The 20,825-nt window shown below is 42.9% G+C and overlaps 1 protein-coding gene across 1 annotated transcript in view; it reads left to right on the plus strand.

The window, feature by feature from the left end:
- Positions 1 to 20,825, plus strand: part of grin2da (glutamate receptor, ionotropic, N-methyl D-aspartate 2D, a) — a 185,973-nt gene that overhangs the window by 16,731 nt on the left and 148,417 nt on the right. The window contains exons 3-4 of the mRNA XM_030741133.1: positions 1,161 to 1,427; positions 8,201 to 8,388. Coding sequence (XP_030596993.1) covers positions 1,161 to 1,427; positions 8,201 to 8,388 — 455 coding nt within the window. The remainder of the gene's footprint in view (positions 1 to 1,160; positions 1,428 to 8,200; positions 8,389 to 20,825) is intronic.

Here is a 20,825-nt window from a genome sequence, read left to right on the forward strand (position 1 = left end):
CAACTCCAAATGAGTGATATATAAGTACTGAATGTGGACATGTACACAGGCAGATGACACATTTCAGGAGAGCAAAAAGTGTCTAGAGGGTCATCCACACACAGGGAGCAATTTGCTTGTCACACACTGGTAGCGAATGATCAGATATAAAGCAGACATCCCAGGGTCTGCTTCCCTAGCTAACCCTCTAATACATTTACCATTATGCCATGCCAATCAACAGTGCTCTTTACTTTCATTGGTTCATTGGCTCCAATGGATGAAATTCAGTTTAACTAGGAGCCCACTCACTTTGCATTATTATGTCGCTCATTATAATTTGATTTTCATCACTTTCTGTGGTCTCTACTGGTCACTGCTGGTTGCTTCCTGTATGGACTCCACTTAAGTAAGATGCTGATCCAGTATGTGCAACCAGAAAAGCTTCAGTGCTCCTTGGCATTAATATTCCAAGTCTTTGGAATACTGCGGAAGGGATTAACACCAGTGGAGAGCACTGTCTAAAATGTTGGCCTAAAATCTTTCAAATGTTCATTTGGATTTATGCAGTCACTGAGAAGGCCACAGTATATGATTGACATGATTTTCATATTCAAAGTATTCAAGTTACTGCTTGTGCCCTGTGGATGGACCATCATCATCATCAGGATAGAAATTCAGGATAAATGCGATGAGCCGAATTTGTATTAATTTGCAGAGGCTTCTCCTTGAAAAGGACAAGTGGGCCCAGCAAAGATGAATGAAATACGCCCTCAGTGTAAGGGTCAAGGCTTTAGCTTCTTCATGTAACCTGTCAGTGGTGTTTACATGCTGATTAAAGAACATGTCATTGTGAGATCATGTTGCTAAGACAACATCCAACCTGTAAAATTATAACAGATTAAGTTAGTTTGAGGTGTTAGTTTCTTTCCCCCCTGTTTATCTGGCTCTTATATTGTGGACTTTTTATTCTGTCACAGAATTTATGTTTTTTTATGTACTTTAACAACTTGTATTTCATTTTTATAGCTCTGGCTACATGTTGATTGGTTAGGATAATTTGCAGTAGAGAGCCTGAGCAATCAGAATATGTTGCAGGTTCCCTTTGTTAAAAAAATTATTATCTTCCCACTGAATCCCAAATGTATTTATGTCTTATGGCGTCTTCTTTCTTGTTTTAGGAGAGCGGCTCCATCTACCTTCAGTTCACCTGCTCCACATTGCTTCAGCTTGAGGTCATCTTCGAGGTGCTTGAAGAGTACGACTGGACCTCCTTCTCCGTAGTGACCACCCGCCACCATGGCTATGAGGACTTCCTGGCCATGGTGGAGGGTATGACAGATGGTTCTTTCATTGGTTGGGAAAGGAAGAGTGTGGTGATTCTTAATGTGACGGATGACCCCGGTGGGGCACGAACCAAACGACTGCTCAAGGACAACGAAGCGCAGGTGAGGGTGGAAACACAAATGTCATTTCCTGCTGTACAAATCGAGATTTTCATTTATTTTATGGATAATAGCTACAACACTGAGTATTTAACTAAATATATTTGTAACACCTGCCGCTCATTTTGAAATCAACCTTGAAATCAGTTCTGTAGCCCGAGGCTCAGGTAGCAGAGATCTGTGAAGGCTGCTCCACAAGCCTTGAAGAAGCAGATGGTGATTGCAGCAGTCTACTTCAAAAAAAGATCTTTTCCTCCATGTGACCTCCTGCTTTCAGTTTCTGGGGTCACCTTGAAAGTCACAACCTGCAGTGGCATTGCCCCTAGAAAGATAAAATGATTCACATATAAACTGCAGTATATCAGGATTTTAGCTGCACACAGTCATGGAGGGCTAATGTAAATGGTTGGGGTGAGGGGATCCAGATTCTTCATCTAAAATGATCAAACTTGATGTTTGCAAATTTAGATTTTTAATAGCTAGCATACTATAGGTCACTTATTTAACTAGCCAACTGGTGAACTGTTGATAGTAGTTTGGGATACTGTAACGCAGCTTGGGTGGAATAAAGAAGAGGAGGAGGTTGTTTTTACGCTGTCCTTTTGGGTGTTCATTGACACCTTTCCATTCTGGTTGAAATCATTCACATTGAAGATTTATGGTCAGCTGTTTAAATATGCTTTTTTTAACGCTTTCACTCTTTTGCACTCTATGGGGTATATGGGGTAAATATTTGATACACTGCCAATTTTGCAAGTTTGCCCACCTCCAAAGAATGGAGAGGTCTGTGATTTTTATCGTGGGTACTGTGAGAGACCGAATCTAAAAAAAGATCCACAAAATCACACTGTATGATTTTTAAATAATTAATTTTCATTTTATTGCGTGAAATAAGTATTTGATCACCCACCAACCAGCAAGAATTCTGGCTCTCCCAGACCTGTTAGTTTCTCTTTAAGAAGCCCTCCTATTCTGCACTGATTACCTGTATTAATTGCACCTGTTTGAACTCGTTACCTGTATAAAAGACACCTGTCCACACATTCAATCAATCACACTCCAACCTCCCCACCATGCCCAAGACCAAAGAGCTGTCTAAGGACACCAGAGACGAAATTGTAGACCTGCATAAGGCTGGGATGGGCTACAGGACAATAGGCAGCTTGGTGAGAAGGCAACAACTGTTGGTGCAATTATTAGAAAAGATGACTGTCAGTCTTCCTCTGTCTGGGGCTCCATGCAAGATTTCACCTTGTGGGGTAAGGATGGTCTGAGAAAGGTCAGGAATCAGCCCAGAACTACACGGGGTGACCTGGTCAATGACCTGCAGAGAGCCGGGACCACAGTCTCAAAGATGTTAGAAACACACTATGCTGTCATGGATTAAAATCCTGCAGGGCACGCAAGGTCCCCCTGCTCATACCAACAAATGTCCAGGCCCGTTTGAAGTTCACCAGTGACCATCTGGATGATCCAAAGGAGGCATGGGAGGAGGTCATGTGGTCAGATGAGACCAAAATAGAGCTTTTTGGTATCAGCTCCACTCACCCCAAGAACACCGTCCCAACCGTGAAGCGTGGGGGTGGAAACATCATACTTTGGGGGTGCTTTTCTACAAAGGGGACAGGACGACTGCACCGTGTTGAAGGGAGGATGGATGGGGTCACGTATTGTGAGATTTTGGCCAACAACCTCCTTCCCTCAGTAAGAGCACTGAAGATGAGTCGTGTCTGGGTCTTCCAGCATGACAATGACCCGAAACACACAGCCAGGGCAACTAAGGAGCATTTCAAGATCCTGGAGTGGCCAAGCCAGTCTCCAGACCTGAACCAATAGAAAATCTTTGGAGGGAGCCGAAACTCAATGCTGTCCAGCGACAGCCCTGAAACCTGAAAGAGCTGGAGAAGATCTGTGTGGAGGAGTGGGTCAAACTCCTGCTGCAGTGTGCAGACTTGGTCAGGAACTACAGGAAACATCTGACCTCTGTAACTGCAAACAAAGGTTTCTGGACCAAATATTAACTCCGGTTTTTCTATTGTATCCAATACTTATTACTTACTTATTACTTACTCAAAAACAAGGCGCCTTGGTTATACTTGCTGCTATCCTTGTAGCAGGATTTCCTGGCTGTTGTTTTTTGTAGAGCTAGAAAATAATTAATTTAACTAAATTTAATGTAACTTCGATTTATGGATAGAATCTTTCTTCTGTTAATTCTATAAAACAGTTGAAACCACCACTCTGTTTGGCCTGGTTTATCCTGATTGAGGCGTTTTTCTCTGTTTGGCTTTTTATCAATTAGGATCAAAATATTAGCCCACATGTAAATGTAGGCAGTATAACAATCAGCCACTGACATCACAATCACAGTTAATACTTCATGTAAATATAGTTGTAAAAGACATTCCATTATTTTCATCCATACACAAGCTAATCATAAAATGTTTTTTTTATGAGCTGTAACAGCAAATTCAGCATTATTTAGATTCTAAAAACACAAACAGATCAATCAGCTCCTTCAGATCAATATATCAGCAGGAGCTATAAAGTGAAACAGTGGACTAAAATTTAGTTTTTGATGAACGCTAAAGCATCGAGCTGTTTAAAATTGGCCCTTCACTTACAGTACAAGCCTTATTTAGGGTCGGCTGAGGACACGCTATTCATTTACACTGATATCCTGGGGGTCCACTCACACCCACCCACGCACCATCTCCACAGACACAGTGGAGCTTTGTAGTGTAACCACAACCTTTAGCTATTGCAGCTCTGCATCACTCTGCTCTTTTCACAGCTGTATTCAGTGCTTTGCTAACTTCTGCATGGCTACAGTTATACTCACTCAAGCCCGGAGACGCAGCCAACTCCTGTAAGATATTCAGCTATAAAACCTCTGCAGTCTGGCTTTGCAAACTTGACACAGCTTGAAATAGATTTGAGAAATCAGACTGCAGCGTGACATGTGGCCAAACACTTGTTTCCAACCTTAAACAATAGAAAGGCCACGAATGGACTGCTGTTAAACATAAAAGCAGGACAGACATCTTCTGAGGCGACCTCAGCTGTGGTCTAACACATCAGCAGGATCGTGTTTCTTCCCACCATCCTTCCAACACTCGTCTCGCTGGATCCAGTTTATAGTCATTCCCTGCTCGCTTCTTTTGTCGGCTTCAACGACCTTTTGTCAAAATGAAGTCCATCAAAGAGAGAGATAAATATAGAGGGGTGAGTGGACCAAAGGAAAAAGGTGAACATGATGTAATCAAATGAAAGTGATGGGAAATTTTGAACAGCAGTGAAGTAGTGAAAGGGCTTCAGATGTTCACATGTACATATTTGGAGTTGTTTTATTTATTTGTTTGTTTGAGGAGATGAGACTGTATGGTTGAAGGTTATTTTTAGAAATGGTAGGAAACATTTTACAAATCTGGATCCAAGCCAGAAAAAAGTGTCAAGATGTTTGTCAGTGGCTTTCAAAGCAAATGCATTGAAATGTTTCCAGGCAACACCTGGAAAAAAAGTCGACAGATATATGAAACGAAAAGCCGAAGTGAAATAGACTGAAAGCATTCTGACAGCATTATGTCCCCCTGTCATGGCTGCCATTCATTTAAACTTCATATCTTTCTGTAGATGCTGGTTATCTGTTTGTTACTTCCTCCTGATTTAAACGTATTTTTAAAGTGGATACAGTTGACAGAAACCACGTCAGTGCGCTCAGATGTGTCACTCATCAGCTGCCCCCAAACCCCAACTTCCCCTCTGAAATGGCCACTTTAACCCCAGCAATGGGAAATATAAAATGGGCAGTAATGGGAAGCTTGTGGATCGTCTCCAAGGACATGCTTTTCTTTTTCTTTTCTTCCCTTCACTAAAATGTTGCCCTCTGGGTATTGTGTTCTCCAGTACCAGGGTCAGTATCATCTATCTAAATTTTTTATTTTCAACGAAAATATGTGAGTGCATGTCCTTGAAAAAGTAGCTTACTGTTGTTTTTATTGTGTGTTTGAAGCGGCCGGTGTATGTGCTTGGCTCAGTTATGTGTTCTTTCTGTCTCCTCCTTTTTTTGATTCTTGGTGAAAATGATCTGATTCAAACATGCATTCTGATATCCATTGGACTGGATCAGTACCAGAGTTCCCTTTTGCATAGGAATCTATAGTAAATGGTCCCCCTGGCTAAAGAGAAACACTTGTTGTCTGTTTTTAGACGACTGAAGACAGAAACAGTCCTGTTAGACTGGAAGCAGGGCTGAGACTGGAATTGATTGTAGCAATTCTGGCAGCTTCTTCAGGTTTTCACATTTTATACCAACAGACTGCACAGTCATTTATTCTCCACTGTGTTATAATGCTTCTTAATGTGCAGTGTTGCTCAGACCCTGCCATCGCTGGACTGTTTCCAAATGCTTCTAGTGGGAATTGCAGAATCCTCCCAAAATGCCCCGTCCTGTGTCGGATATCCAAAAGGTTACTGTCTCATAATGTATGTACGGTGGAGGTTTAGTACTCAATGGTATTTACAAAAGGGAAAAATACACTGATTATCTACAGAAACACACCTGATGTTGGAATTATTGATTAAATTAGGTTAATCTTCCCTGTGATATAATTCATACAGAACATATTCCCACTGAGGCTGTCATTCCTCCCCGTATCTCCTCGTCCCTGCCTTTTTCTTTTCTTCTGCTTGTTTCTATCATCACACATTAACATGTCTCACAAGCAGATGGTATCTGGATGTGAACAATCTGTATATCATTTAGACAGAAATTAAAATGAGCCTCCACCCCGGCAAACATAAACATACCTGGGTGACCGGAGGGGATGCAAAAGTATTCATCTTAAGCCTTTCTTTGCATGATCTTGTATTTATTTCACCTCAGAGCCTCCCTTTGTCAATTAACATAACACAAGTATGAGATGAGTGTTTGTGTTTTGATGCTGTGACAGACAGTAGGTGTGCTGTTTTTCCTCTGCATACCTAATCATTACAGAAGGACAAATATGTTTTTAGGTTTTCACACTGAAGTGTTAAACCACAACTCAGCCCACCTTCTGGGTTTGTTTCAGTGATTAAAATCCAACGTCACTACTTCTCTGCACTAAAATACACACTGATGTATGTAGAGCAGCATTTTGGGCATGTGATTTTATATTGGTATGTGGTCCTAGTTTTAAACATATATTTAAGTAGCAAAAACATTTAAAAGTAATTCAGTTCAAAGCCTGGAGCTCAACACTTGTTTTTGATGTTTTCAATGAAATTTGGAAAATAATTTATTCTGCCACAACTCCACAGGATACCAGTGTGCTCATTTCACAGCTGCTGGACAAAGACACACTTTGATCAGCAGCAAACTGCAGCATTTCTTCTTCTAACTCAACGATGAAACCAGAGCAGAAGTGCCAAACTATTTCCTAATTACACTCCATTAGAGTCAAATAATGCCTATTAAGTGCCCAATGTGCAAGCATTTTTCTGCTCTCTATTGTTCAAGCTACCCTACATGGAGAAAAGCATTGGGCCACACCTCAGGTGGTTTCAGTCTGTTTGCCAAAGGTGTATAAAATCAAGCAGCTGGCTTTACAGAGATTTGTGATAGAGCGGCTCGTTCTAAAGAGCTCAACGAGTGCGGTGCTATAATCGTATGCCACCACTGCAGCGTCCCAGATATGCCACGATCAGCAGTAAGTGATATTATTGCAAAGTGGAAGTGTTTTTAGGAACCACAGCAACTCAGTGTAAATTCTAATAACTAATAATAATATCTGCAATAATATCTGTTCCAAACCTCCTCTGGCTTTAACATCAGCACAAAAACCGTGTCCATGTCCAACATTTGAAAAATGAGTCACCTGTGCTAACAAAGTGATTGATGGCAGAAAATTATAACAAATTACAACTCTTTGTGAGGGACGGCAGTAAGCAGGGAAGTCAACTTCTTCCTCCAGGAATCAGAGAACACGTTTAATGTCAGACATACAGTGATAAACTCCAAGTCAAGACTCACAGATGCCATATGAGTGCTAAATATGTGCAGACTGCTCAGAGGCTGTGATTGATAGGGACTGAGTGTGAGCGTGGACCTCATGCCGACTTTGATCCCATTTGCTGTCAACTGAGTGGGCGGGATCAGCGTCATCTCACGGCGGTGAATGTGCAGCATGTGGCAGGATCCACACAGTACAAGCCTGCTGCTCTCAGTGTGTGTTAGCAAAGCATTTTACATTTTGGTTTTGACTAATTTCAGTTTTATAACCTCTTCAATTGTCTTACAAAACTGTGGTGCAAATTCTCCCAAAGTGCTTCCTGAGTAATCATCTGAAGTGCTCTCATCAACCACACACACAGCTGCTGTCCTCCGTCTCACACTCCTCCAGCTTTGTGTTTTCTTACTCTCACTTTGTCTCTCTAATGCCCCCCCCATTCACTTCCCCCTTTTTAATAATGTATGAAGGGAAAATGCAAGCAGACCAAAAGGCATAATTTTCCCAAGTGCAGTTCATTGTGTTCTGAAAAAAAAATACAAAAGTGAATTATGAATGCTTAAGTGTACCAAGTGTATTGATTTATGTTTGAATATAATCTATTATTGTAATAAAATCAGGAAAGTGTGTTATGAGACCACGCAGCAGGAAATGGGGAGGATGAAGGATCCTCTTTGGCCTCTTCTTTTCTCCTGCTCTGTAGCTTCTGCTCTTTTTTTTAGTCAGTGTGTCTTCTCCTCATCCACCCGCTGCAGTAACCGTCTTCCTCTTTTTCTCCTCCTCCAGGTCCGTCTTCTGTACTGCTCCCTGGAAGAGGCTGAGCTTATTTTCCGGGCAGCTTGGGCAGCGGGTCAGGCCGGGCCTAGCCACATGTGGTTTGCTGTCGGACCGGCCCTAGCGGGGCTGGGTCTGGAGGGGCTTCCAAAGGCTTTGTTTGCCATCCGGCCACAGGGGTGGAGGGATGAGCCACGCAGGTACGAGTCAAGCACATAGGCTTTCAAATTTCAGGGGTTTCAAGTAGAGCTTCTGTAGGTCCAAGGATTTTAATTTGAGGATGATGTTGTTAGATGTGGCAGTGTGATGATTTTTGTTGTGAGGACACCCCCACTCCCATCAGAGTCACCAGAGTCCAAACATCATAACACAGAGCGGTGATGAGAACCCACATGAGGCCAGAAACTCCAAGAATCAGGGGCCACATGTACAAGCCAAATGCCTACTGGACAAAAATGTCATGTTCAGATGAGACAAAGATTGAGGTGTTTGGCCACAATGATGAGAGATCTGTTTGGATGAGTAAAGGTGAGGCTTTCAAACTTAATTCAACTGAATTTTATTTATACAGTGCCAAATCAGAACAATCAGTTTGCCTCAAGGTGCTGTTTATATTGGAAGGTAAAGACCCTACAGTACAGCTGCCACTGGTTCTGGTACATTGCACAAAGTGGTTATTAGAAGAAAGACGACTACGTCACCTCAGCTCAACAACTGGACAGTTGAATTTTAGTCACAGTTGGGTGTTCCAACAGGACAATGATCCCAAATGCACATCAAGACTGGTTTTGGAAAGGATAAGGCAGGGTAACATTACGCTACTGGAATGGCCTTCCCAAAGCTCCGACCTCAACCCTATCGAAAATTTGTGTACTTAGCTTGAAAGCTGAGTCCCGGAAAGCAACCGATTTATATAAACTCCCAATTCTGCCAAGAAGAGAGGTCAAATATCCAGCCAGAATTATGTCAAGATTGTAGAGGTGCAACTTGCTGAGGGACATTTGACCATTAGTGTGGGTGTTTGTTTACTATTTACCCTGCATGGATTAGAGAAAAGACAGAATCATTTCAAACTTGTGCGTGCAATTCTTGTTTTTTAAACTCACTAAAGATGTGTTCTGTACGATTATTCCATCCTGGAAAAAGAAATCATCAAAAGCCCAAACTTACCATGACATTCATGCCCATGATGGGTGTCTGTTAACTTTTGACCACAGCAGTACCCTTAAACTGGCTTAAATCCTATCTCTCCGGCAGCACTCAGTTCATTAATTCATAAATTTCAAATCTCAGCCATTTCTAGTTATAACGGTTGATCCCCAGGGATCTGTCCTGGGGCCTCTTCTGTTCGTCCTCCATCTGCTTTCTCTTGGCCATGTCTTTCCGCTGCTATGCTGATGACACCCAGCTTTACCTGTTCATCAAACCTACCTCTGCTCTTCCGCCCACCTCCCTGGGGGAGTTTTCCTGGGGGAAATCAAATCCTGGTTCTCCAAGAACTTTCTCAAATTGAACAGTGGTTAAAACTGAGGTTCTCCTCATTAACACCAAATCCATCTCGTCAAGACGGAGCAGTTGACATTTCCTCAGTTTTTCCCTCCCTTCAGGTACCATCCCTGTTCATGCCTCGGTTACATCCCACATCAGCTACTGTGGCTCCCTTTGGTCTTCCTCTCAGGTCTATCCTTAAGCTTCAACTGGTTCAGAATTCTGCCACTTTCATCATCACTTTTAGCCACGTCATCATGCATTCAGCATCCTAACTGGCTCCTGGTTGAATATTTATTGATTTCAATATTCTACTCCTCACCTTTAACCAGTCCATAACCTTGCTCCACAGTACCTATTTGAACCTCTGCACATCAACACACCTGTTCAGACTCTCAGGTCTTCTTCTATCCATCTGACCATGCTGTCTGCCCATTCAGCTCCTCTGCCTCTGGAACTCTGTAACATCTGTAATATTGACCCTCTTTCAAATCCCATCTCAAAATGCACCTCTTAAGACTGGCATACTCACTCACACTGATCTTTACCCATCTGTCATGTGAATTCTGTTCTTAATAACTTTATATACGAACTTCATTTATTGATTTTTTAAAAATATATTTTCTTGTTATATTACTTTTTTATGTATATCTCTTTTGGTGTAAGGTGTCCTTGAGCATTTTGAAAGTTGACTACAATAAAATATTACTATGAAGATGATTTAATTTTAGCCTTGCAATTACAGGTTTTTATGGTTTGTTTGCCTTGGATTGATGCAAAACCAGGTCAGAACGGTACAAAATTAATCTTTGTGAGTGGACACTAACTGCAAGGTGTGATGAAAATCTGCAGGCAATGATAAGACTATGAAGCATCACGGAAATGTTATATATGTTTACAATGCTGCTAGCTCAGCCTAGTACCTAATTTGCATATTGAAATTTGATCAGAATCTCAGTGGAATCAAGGTAATTAGTGTGCCTCTTATTACCAAAGACTCACGATTGGATGACATTATCCTCACAACCCTTTTTAGAATCAGAATGAAAGTGAACAACAGATGCAGTGAGATCTGCCGTGCTCACTACACACCAAGCACCAGATATCCATGGGCTAGATCTGATCAGCCAGGCATGGCCTTAAGGGAGAAAAAAGTCTTGTTATGCCTGGAAAAATAAAAGATTAAAAGTCTGTTACCAAGACTTGAATTTTACCTAATTTCAGCCATAAATTCATGTTTACTCGTCAGCATTTTTCTGTTGATTACAGATCTAAAAGGCGTCTGAATGGTAAATACTGGTTCAAAAGTGGAAGTTTAATAGATATTTTAATTGGATGTGAAAAGGCTGTGATTAGCCAGAGAGCGTTCTCTACGAATACACAGATTAATATTGACAGTAGTCTTTTTAAAAACATGTTTTATAAACTTTTTTTTTATACTTTTATAAGTTTTCTAAACATGCCATTTATTTACATTTACTGTATCTTAAGTTCCTGTCCACTGTGTAATGCGTAGCAGGCTTTGTACAGGCTCAAAACTTAGTGTCCTCATATTGTAGTGCTGGCCATTAGTGCAGTGATATGTGATGCTGCCTCACAACAGCATGGATCATCTGAGGAGTTTGCACAGGTGCTGAGGAGGACGTGACGTCCTTTCAAACAAATTTTTCAATGACCTGAAACGACCTTTTACTTTTTTAACCAAATCGAAACGTGCAGCTCGCTCTACACCAGATACTTGCTGTATTTGTAGTAAAATTATGGTTCAGTCAGTTTGAAGCTTTTGACCTGTTCTAAGTCAGTGTTACTTCAGACATTTTTTCTAAAGGTCAGGAGTGAATCTCTCTGAAGTTTGTGAACATTATACAATGTTAGCCACTCTATGACCTCCCTTCACTGCAAATGAATCCAAGTCAACAGACTTTACAGAACTGAACAATATTGTGCTGATTTTATTGATATTGAGCTTCTTGCATGGAAAAGGAAAATTGTTTTATTTAGTATTTCAAAAACTCCACAGGCTCGCTTTAAAAAGTGTATTTCTCTCTTTTTAAGACACCACATGTTCTAACCGCATTAATGGCTGTACTCTGTGAAGAAGCTTTGATTTCCAAGCATCTCGTATGTCAAAAACCTCAAAACAGTGACTCCTTGATTATTGTCTAATGCAAAAATATTCGATACACTTACTGTACTGCTGGTCCTTGTTAAAATGTAGCAGGAGAAAGGCTTTCCTCAGTCTGCTGAAACACAACATATACTTTATATAGAATCACAAAATATGTCTCCTCCTGAAACTTCACACATTCTGTTTCGTAGTTTCTTTTCTCTCAGCTGAACTGAGCAGTTTGGAGCTTTGAAGATGAAATAAACCAAAGCTTCTGATTAAAAAATACATGAGATCAGTGAAAAGATAAATATTCTTCTCTTCATGCGTGAAAGGCACACTTTTTGCACAGGGGTACACAGTGCAACTTTATAACCACCTGCACGTTCATGATGCTCTCTCTGCAAGAATGACCTGATCTTTTCATGGGGATCAAAAAATTTACATCTAATCTAATCGAAACAGACTGACCAACTGTATCCAGGTGAAAGCTTTGCTTCTGTATTGATTTTCTTTAACACTTTCAAGGCTGCTGCATGACATTCAGCAGGAGGGAAGTTAAAGATGTACACTTTATAGAGCATAATAATTTAATGGCTAATGTAAATATAAAATTTTATTGCAGCATAAATTGAAATCAGGTTAAGGAGATTTCACTGAATCTAAAACATTTTGCACAAAATGATGACAAAGGGTTTTCTTTGACATCACTGGAGTATCTCACATCACTCTTCATCCTTTATTAGAGACTCACTGTTAGCAGCCATCTTGACTCCAGTGATATGTCCCTTTCCAGCTTTCCAATCAGCTTTTGAGTGTTTTTGTAAAGCGAGAGCCCAGCAGCAGCGGCAGAGTTCTTACTGCGGCCCCGTTTACACGAGAACGGAGTGGAAACGATACTTTTTGGAAACGGCCTCCAGAGTGATGCGTTTCTGAAACACTCTGGCCTCCGTCTCCATGTAAACGGACTAATACGATGCTTTTTGGAAACGGGGTTTCCAAAAAGCATCGTATTCACTCCGTTTTCATGTAAACGGGAGGCCAAAATGCATTAAAACGACTCCATTTCCACTGGAAACATTGTGTAAATAAGGCCTGAAACACAGATGCTGCATCCAAAGAATGTGGCTACATGGGTAATAAGATGGATGCAGATTGGCACATGTAAATATCCATACTTAACATTTAAAATGAACTAATGGTACATACAGCCCAACTTACTTGATATCTAGTAATATTCTTTTTTTTTTTTTTTTTTTTTTTTTTAAAGCCTGTCATGTCTGGTAGATCTTGCAAGCAGAACTGTGATCTGAATGCGTTGTTGTGCCAAACATATTTGCTATTTCAAGATGAGCTCTATAGGTTCTCAATAGGCTCTTCTTGTTGATGTTTTAACCCTTTATTTTATTTATCTGAGTTATTTTTTCACATACAATGTAACAGCCAGAGCTGACAGGCTGAAGAAGAGGAAAATAAAGAAAAGAAAAAGGGAGAGAGAAAGGGAGCAAAAAAAAGGAGAGAAGAAAAAAAAAAAAAAAAAAAAAAAAAAAAAAGGGGAAAGAGCACAAGTCTATTAATCAGATAGTTCATCACTTTAACATAAAAAAAATACTATCAATACTTGCAAAAATAAGTTTGTGTGTGAAAAACAAAACTAACAAAGCATGTTACGCACACCAACAATTTTGTTGAGTTGTGATTGAGTGGGCGTTTGTGTCTGTGTCATGTTTGTGTCTGTGTCATGGAATGTACTTACCAATGAGGGCAAAACGCTGCAGCTCCACCCATCAGAAGCCAGAGGCAGGTATGGAAAGCCCCCGGAAACCCAGGCCACCAGCAGCCCACCAAGAGCCAGGAAGACCCTCGGCCACTCAGTCCAAAGACAACCGCACACCTACCCCAGCAGACGGGAGAGGGTGGTCTCAGACGGAGCCCCCCCAGTCGAGGAGCAAGGGCTCCAGGGAACCCAAGGCGATGAGAAGCCAGTCCCCCCCCAGCGGCCAGCCCCCTGCACTGGCCGGCGGCAGGGCCCCCGGGCCCACGGCACCCAAGGACCGCCCGACCCTCCACAGAGCCCCCCCCCCACGCCGAAGAAGCCAACGCAGCCCCGCACCGCACCCCCAAGGGGGGCAGGCCAGCACCCACGCCAGAACACCCAGCCCCACCCAGGAACCCCGAGGCACCCCCATCCCCGGGGGGTAGGGGGGAGGAGGCAACCAGCAAGGAGCGGCCAGGAGGCAAGGCACAAGGCCCAGACCCAGGTCCAGCCATACATACAAACACACCCAGACACCCGTGTACACATTTATACACAGATACTCATACATGCCCATACATACTTACCCACACACAGATATGCCATACATACACATTCACTCACCCACCCATACTCACGGAGACGGTGACAAATACACAAAGACACACATTCATCCATAGCTACCCACCCTCTGAAGACGGGGCAAGTGGAAACCACCCCAGGGCCAACAGCGACCCCAGGACGCCACCAGCCCGGTCCCCAAGGAACCACCCGACCCCTACCCTGGGCGAGACGCAAGAAATCGGGGTGTAAGATGACCCATCCACCCTCCTCCTCCCCAACTTGTAGGTCTATGTGTTAATGTTTGTGAGTGAATGAGGTGTATAGGGTGCAGTTAAAATTGAGGGGACAGTTATGCCACAAGCGCCAACTGTTGGTCGTCAGTGCTTGCCCACACTGCCCCCCCAAAACCCTCCATGTCTAAAGTGCAAATAAAATTTGGGGACAGACAGTGACGAGGATCCGAGTGGGGCCACCTCAGCGGCCCCACCTCATCAACCTCTGAGTAACATGCCTGCCCCAAAGGTCCTATGTGTATCAGGTTGTAAGTGTGTATGTGTTGTGAGTTATAATGACTAAAGTGCAATTAAAACGGAGAGGCAAGTGGTGGTGCAGCTCTCCACGTGGCCTCTCCATCCTACATCTGTGAGTGATGTGTATTCTGTGTGTGTGTGTGTGTGTGTTTGTGTATGGGGAGGGGGAGGGGGAGGGGGCATATGACCAGGAAGAATCCTGGAAGAAGAGAGCCAGCTGTCCGCTGGCTCAATAGGCACCCCGACCTCCCACACCCCAGCACAGGGCAGGGGGAGGTGAGCCCGGGGCCGCGGTGACAGCATCCCGGAGCACTGCAGCACCCGAGGTTGGTGCCCTCGCCCCCACTGCAGAGGGCGGCCCGCTCCCCCTAGATGCCCATTCACTCAACAATAGACACAAACAGGCGACAGGACATACTGGCCTGGGCATGGAAATACAGTGCCCAGTCCCCCCCAACCACCCCACCGTGGCCCCATCCCCCACCCCACCCCCCTGCAATGCAGGCACCCCAGGGCCCCAAAAGCGTAGACCGGACATCCCGACGCCAGGCCAACCCACCCCACCCGGTGGCGCGGCCGGGACAGCAGAGGCCCCCCCCGCCCCAGGGAGGACCCACCGGGAGCCGGCGCGGCCCCAGTGTCGGGGCCCCAGACCCCAGCCCCCAAGCCATACAGGGAAGACCAGCCAACCGACCGAGGGCCGGCACCACCCCCCCAAGCACCCCGCCCACACCCCAGGACCGAAGGCAGCATCATCCAAGCCCCCAGCACCATCAACCAGGACAGGCACACAGACATCACCAGAAGGTCGCCCCAGGACTCCAGTTTCAGGAGGCTACCAGCTACCTAGGCATCCGGAGTCCTCACCCACCCCCCTACAAAGCACATCAGGAGCAGAGCCCGCAGCCCACCACCCCCACTAAGTAATGGAGCTGAGCAGGGGGAACCAAAGAGAGTCAAATTCCTCCAATTTGTTTTTAGAAGAAGCAGACATTCTCTCTAAACTAACATGATCTACTAATAAATTTCTGTACTGAGTAATACATAGTTTATTTTTTGTCTTCCAGTTCATGAGGATCATCTTCTTAGCGATGCACAGGGCAGTAAGAACTATGTGTGATATATTTAACTCCATAATTAATTCACTGACATCACCTAAGATGCATAGTCTGGGGGAAGTTGGGATACAACAGCTAAACCATGTGGATAGATCTTCACAAATCCTCTGCCAAAATCTCTGAACTGGTACACAAGACCACAGAGCGTGTAGATGATTATCCTCTGAATTGCTTGTACAGTGGGTGCATATGTTTGAGTGTGTAAGGCCCATTTGGAACATCCTTTGTCCAGTGTAGTATGTTCTATGGAGAATCTTATATTGTACAAGTTGTAGTTGGGGTCTTTTAGTCATTTTGAAGATATTTAAACATATTTCTGTCCATAAATTTTGATCCAGGTTGACAGAAAGATCACGCTCCCATTTTGCAATTGGGAGGGAAACTGAATCATCAGTTTTTATTAATAATTTATATAATTTTGATAACAATTTTGGGGTACAGAGGTTAAGAAATTCTGTTACCCAAGTAGGCATTTCTAGATTCAATTGATTAAGGTTAAATCTTCCCTGTAGGACGGACTTAACTTGTTGGTATTCCAGAAATCTACCGTTGCCAATTCTATATTTTGATATAAGTTCTTGGAACGTGATAAAATTTCCATCTTGGATAATATGTTCTAAGTTATTTATACCCTTATCACACCATAACGGAAAATTCAGCATTTTCTTTTTCTGACAAATATCTGGATTGTTCCAAATCGGTGTTAGTTTACAGGGGATGAGTGAAGACTTGTTATTTTTAAAAATTCCCACCAGGCTGTCAGAGAGGTATTTATACTAAGGACTTTATAGCAGTTATGATGTTTAATACTGGAACTAATGAAAGGTAGATCTGAGATTTTTATTTTTCCACAAAACGCCTGTTCTAGATCCAGCCATGGGTTGTCTAATGAATTGGATTTGATCCACTTTGAAATATACTGCAATCTACTGCTTAAGAAATAGTAATAAAAGTTTGGTAATTCTAGACCTCCACTGTGTTTTGGCTTTTGTAAAGTTTTTAAGCTTATTCTTGACGGTTTGTTTTTCCATAAAAATTTTGAGATGTTTGAATCTAGTGACTTAAACCAAGGAAGAGTAGGTTTATTAGGGATCAATGAAAATAGATAATTAATTTTTGGTAAAACCATCATTTTAATGGCAGCAACTCTCCCCATGAGTGATATAGGTAAACTGTTCCAACGTGTGAGATCATCCTCTATTGTTTTTAATAAGGGGATATGATTTAATCGTACCAAGTCTGAGAGCCTGGCGGAAAAATTTATGCCTAAATATCTAATATTTCCTGACTTTAGTGGGGTCCTAGAGGTTCTCTGGAAATTACAATTCAGAGGCAAAACTGTTGATTTACACCAATTGATAGAGTAATCGGATATAGATGAGAACTTATCTATCAGTGTGATAGTCTTCAAAAGAGAGCCTTGTGAATTCCCAAGGAAAAGTAATACATCATCAGCATAAAGGCTAAGTTTATGGTTCATATTTTCAGTTTGAATCCCTTTAATATTTACATTTTGACGGATTGCTGCTGCTAGCGGCTCAATGAAAATTACAAAAAGAGAGGGAGAGAGTGGGCAGCCCTGCCTAGTGCCCCTCTGCAGACTGAAGCTTTGTGAAATGAGATCATTTGTCCTAACACGCGCATTCGGAGAGCTGTGTAGTGTTCTGATCCAGTTTATAAAGGATGAACCGAATCCAAATTTTTGTATAACTGCTAGTAAGAATTTCCAATTTACCCGATCAAATGCCTTTTCTGCATCTAAAGACACGATTGTCGTCTCTAATTTGTTAATAGAACAATAGTCTATTATATTTATCAGTCGACGTGTATTATTGGCTGAGTGCCGACCCTTGATAAAGCCTGTTTGATCTGGATGTACAATAAATGGAGTAATACTTTCTAATCTTTTGGCAAGGGCTTTGCAAATTATTTTAAGATCTACATTAATGAGAGAGATTGGCCTGTAGCTGGATGGGAGTGTGGGGTCTTTGCCTGGTTTAAGAAGCAGGCTAATGTTAGCATAGTTTAAGGTTGGAGATAAGATGTGGTCATTCTGAATCTGAGTTACCATTCTGAAAAAAATGGGAGCTAGCTCAGACCAAAATTCTTTATAAAACTCGGCTGGAAAACCATCTGGGCCTGGGGCTTTATTATTTGGGAGATGCTGTAGGGCTTCACTAAGTTCAGACAATGAAAGAGGTAAATCCAGAGCTGCAGCCTGGCTGTCATTTAGTTTTGGTAGATTTATATTATTAAGAAATTCTTCAATTTCAGTATCAGATGGGTTAATCTGTGGTGAATATAAGGCTTCATAGAAGTCTTTGAAAGAGTTATTTATTTGTTGTGGGTCATGAGTAATAATACCAGTCGAGTCTTTAATAGAAAAAATAGCTGTTTTTTTTTATTCAGTTTTAATTGCTTGGCCAGGAATTTTCCAGATTTATTTCCATGCTCAAAGTTTTCCAAACGCAGCCTCTGCAACATAAATTGTGTCCTTTTATCAATTATTTCATTTAGCTCCAGTTTCAGTTTCCTCAGACTGATAATTGTATGTTCTTGTGGTGAAGCGGCATAGGCAGTTTCTAAAGATTTAATTTTTTGTTCTAATTCTAACACAAGTGCTTTTTCTTTATTTTTCCTATGCGAGCAGTAAGATATTATTTTGCCCCGCATTACTGCCTTTCCTGCTTCCCAAAGAACACATGGTGAAATTCCTGGAATATCATTATATTCTAAGTATGCTGACCATTCCTTTTTGAAATAATTAATAAAATCTTCTTCTTTAAGTAATGATGTATTAAATCTCCAGTTCCTGATTGGTGGTGTGACTCTTTTCTGTGTCAGAGACATAGACACCGGTGCATGATCGCTAATAGTGATAGGGTGAATCTGAGTGTCTGTGATATCCATCATCATGGAGCTGCTAACTAAAAAGTAATCTAAGCGGGAATGAGATTTGTGTACTGGTGAGAAAAAACTATAATCTCTCAGAGTGGGGTGATGTGAACGCCAAGCATCGCAAAGACCAAAATCCTTCATGTACTGTTTAAGAATGTCTGCAGACTGCCAGTTCCTCTGACTCACTGCTGTACTGAGCCTGTCAATATCTGCATTAAGTATCAGGTTGAAGTCTCCTCCTATTACAAGTGTGGTGTCAGAGTGATCTGAGAGTGAAGTGAACAAAGCATGAAAGAAGGAGGGGTCATCAACATTTGGCCCATATATACTAGCAATACATAAATCTGTATTCTGTATAGATAAATTAAGTATTATAAATCTACCTTCAGGGTCTATTGTACTGTTGCTAATGTTAAAGTTTATCTTCTTGTTAATCAATATAGCTACACCTCTTTGTTTGGAGTTATAGCAGGCTGAGTACGTGTGAGGGAACTGTGGAGAGGAAAGAGTGAGCACAGATGTTTTGGACACATGTGTCTCCTGTAGAAAAACAACATCTGCTTTTAAGTCTTTTAACTGATTAAAAATTTTTAGTCTCTTTTCCCTCGAACCAGCCCCGTGCACATTCCATGAGACAAATCTGAGTGTGCTCATATTTAAACTAACTGATGGACTGTTGTGTGCTCACTAAAGATGTGTGTGTGTGTGTACATATGTTCTGTATGTTGGCGTGTGCCCTTTATATTGATGTGTGCGTGTGTATGTGCGCTGTATGTTGGTGTGTGTGCATCTGCGCTGTATGTTAGTGTAGTAAACTGTAGCATTGTAAGTGACGTAAACATTTTTTTTTTTTTTTTTTTTTTTTTTTTTTTTTTTAGCCTGTCATGTCTGGCATCTTTCACAATCGGAATGATGATCCGAATGCACTGATGTACCAAACATATTTGCTTTGACAAGAACAGCTCTATATGTTTCCTATAGGCTCTTCTTGTTAATGTTTGCAATTTTATTTTTATTTATTTATCTTTTTATTTAGTTATTCATGCCAAGTCTGACAGGCAACAAGGAAGGGGCAAGAACAAGAGGTGGGGGGGAGAAAAGGGGGGGGGGGGGGGGGGGGGAGAAAAGGAAGAAAGGAGATAGGAAAAAAAATAAAAAAAAAAAAAAAAATAAAAGGGGTTGATATACTCACACACACACACACACACACACACACACACACACACATCCATACACACACCCATATGCACCTACATATACACACACACACAAACACACACACACAAGTTTATTGTTTGTAGTAATGTGTGTGTATGCGCCTTTGTCATGCAATGTATTCGATAATGAGGGCGAGAAACTGCAACCATGCCCCCCGCGATCCAGAGGCAGATAGGGAAGGACCCAGGGGACCCAGGCCATCCACAGCACAGGAGCTCAGAAGACTTGGGGCCACACATCCCGATGGCAACCGCGTACACTCCCCAGAAGAGGAAGGAGGGAGGCTACAGACGGAACCCCCACAATCCAGGGGCTAGAGTCCAGAGAGCCAGAGACGACGGGCAGCCCACCCCCCCCGGCAGGCCGGCACCCCCAGCACGAGCCAGGCATGCGGCCCCCGAGGCCCCAAGCGCCCGAGAGCAGCCCGACACCCGGCAGAGCCCCCCCACGCGCCAAAGAGGCCCAAGCCACCCCCAGGTCACGGCCGCCAAGGGAGCAGGCCAAAAACCATGCCGAGACATCCGGCCACACATCCCGGGACCCACGGGCACCCACACCCCAGGGGCGGCAGTGACGACCAGTGGGGAGCAGCGTGGAGCGGTAGGGAGGGGTAACTCCCACCCTCCGTGTCCCACCGGTGCCAAGGCTTGGCAAGCCACCAACCCAGGCCCAGCTGTCCACACACACACACTCTCACAAGCACGCACGTACACACACACACACACGTACCAGTCATTCCCTCATGTACACACACGCACATACACACGCACGCACATTCGCATGCACCAGTCACACACTCATGCATACGCACATGTAACATACATGGACACCTAATGTGGGAGAGCGGGTACCAGCACCAAGCCAGCGGCAACCCAGGGAAGCAGCCAACCCAGCCCCGAACAATGAGCCAGTCCCCATCCCAGGCGGGGTGCATGGAACTGGGGTGTGAGAAGGCCCG

Source organism: Archocentrus centrarchus, chromosome 11 (assembly GCF_007364275.1).
Source record: "Archocentrus centrarchus isolate MPI-CPG fArcCen1 chromosome 11, fArcCen1, whole genome shotgun sequence".
Lineage (NCBI taxonomy): Eukaryota > Metazoa > Chordata > Actinopteri > Cichliformes > Cichlidae > Archocentrus > Archocentrus centrarchus.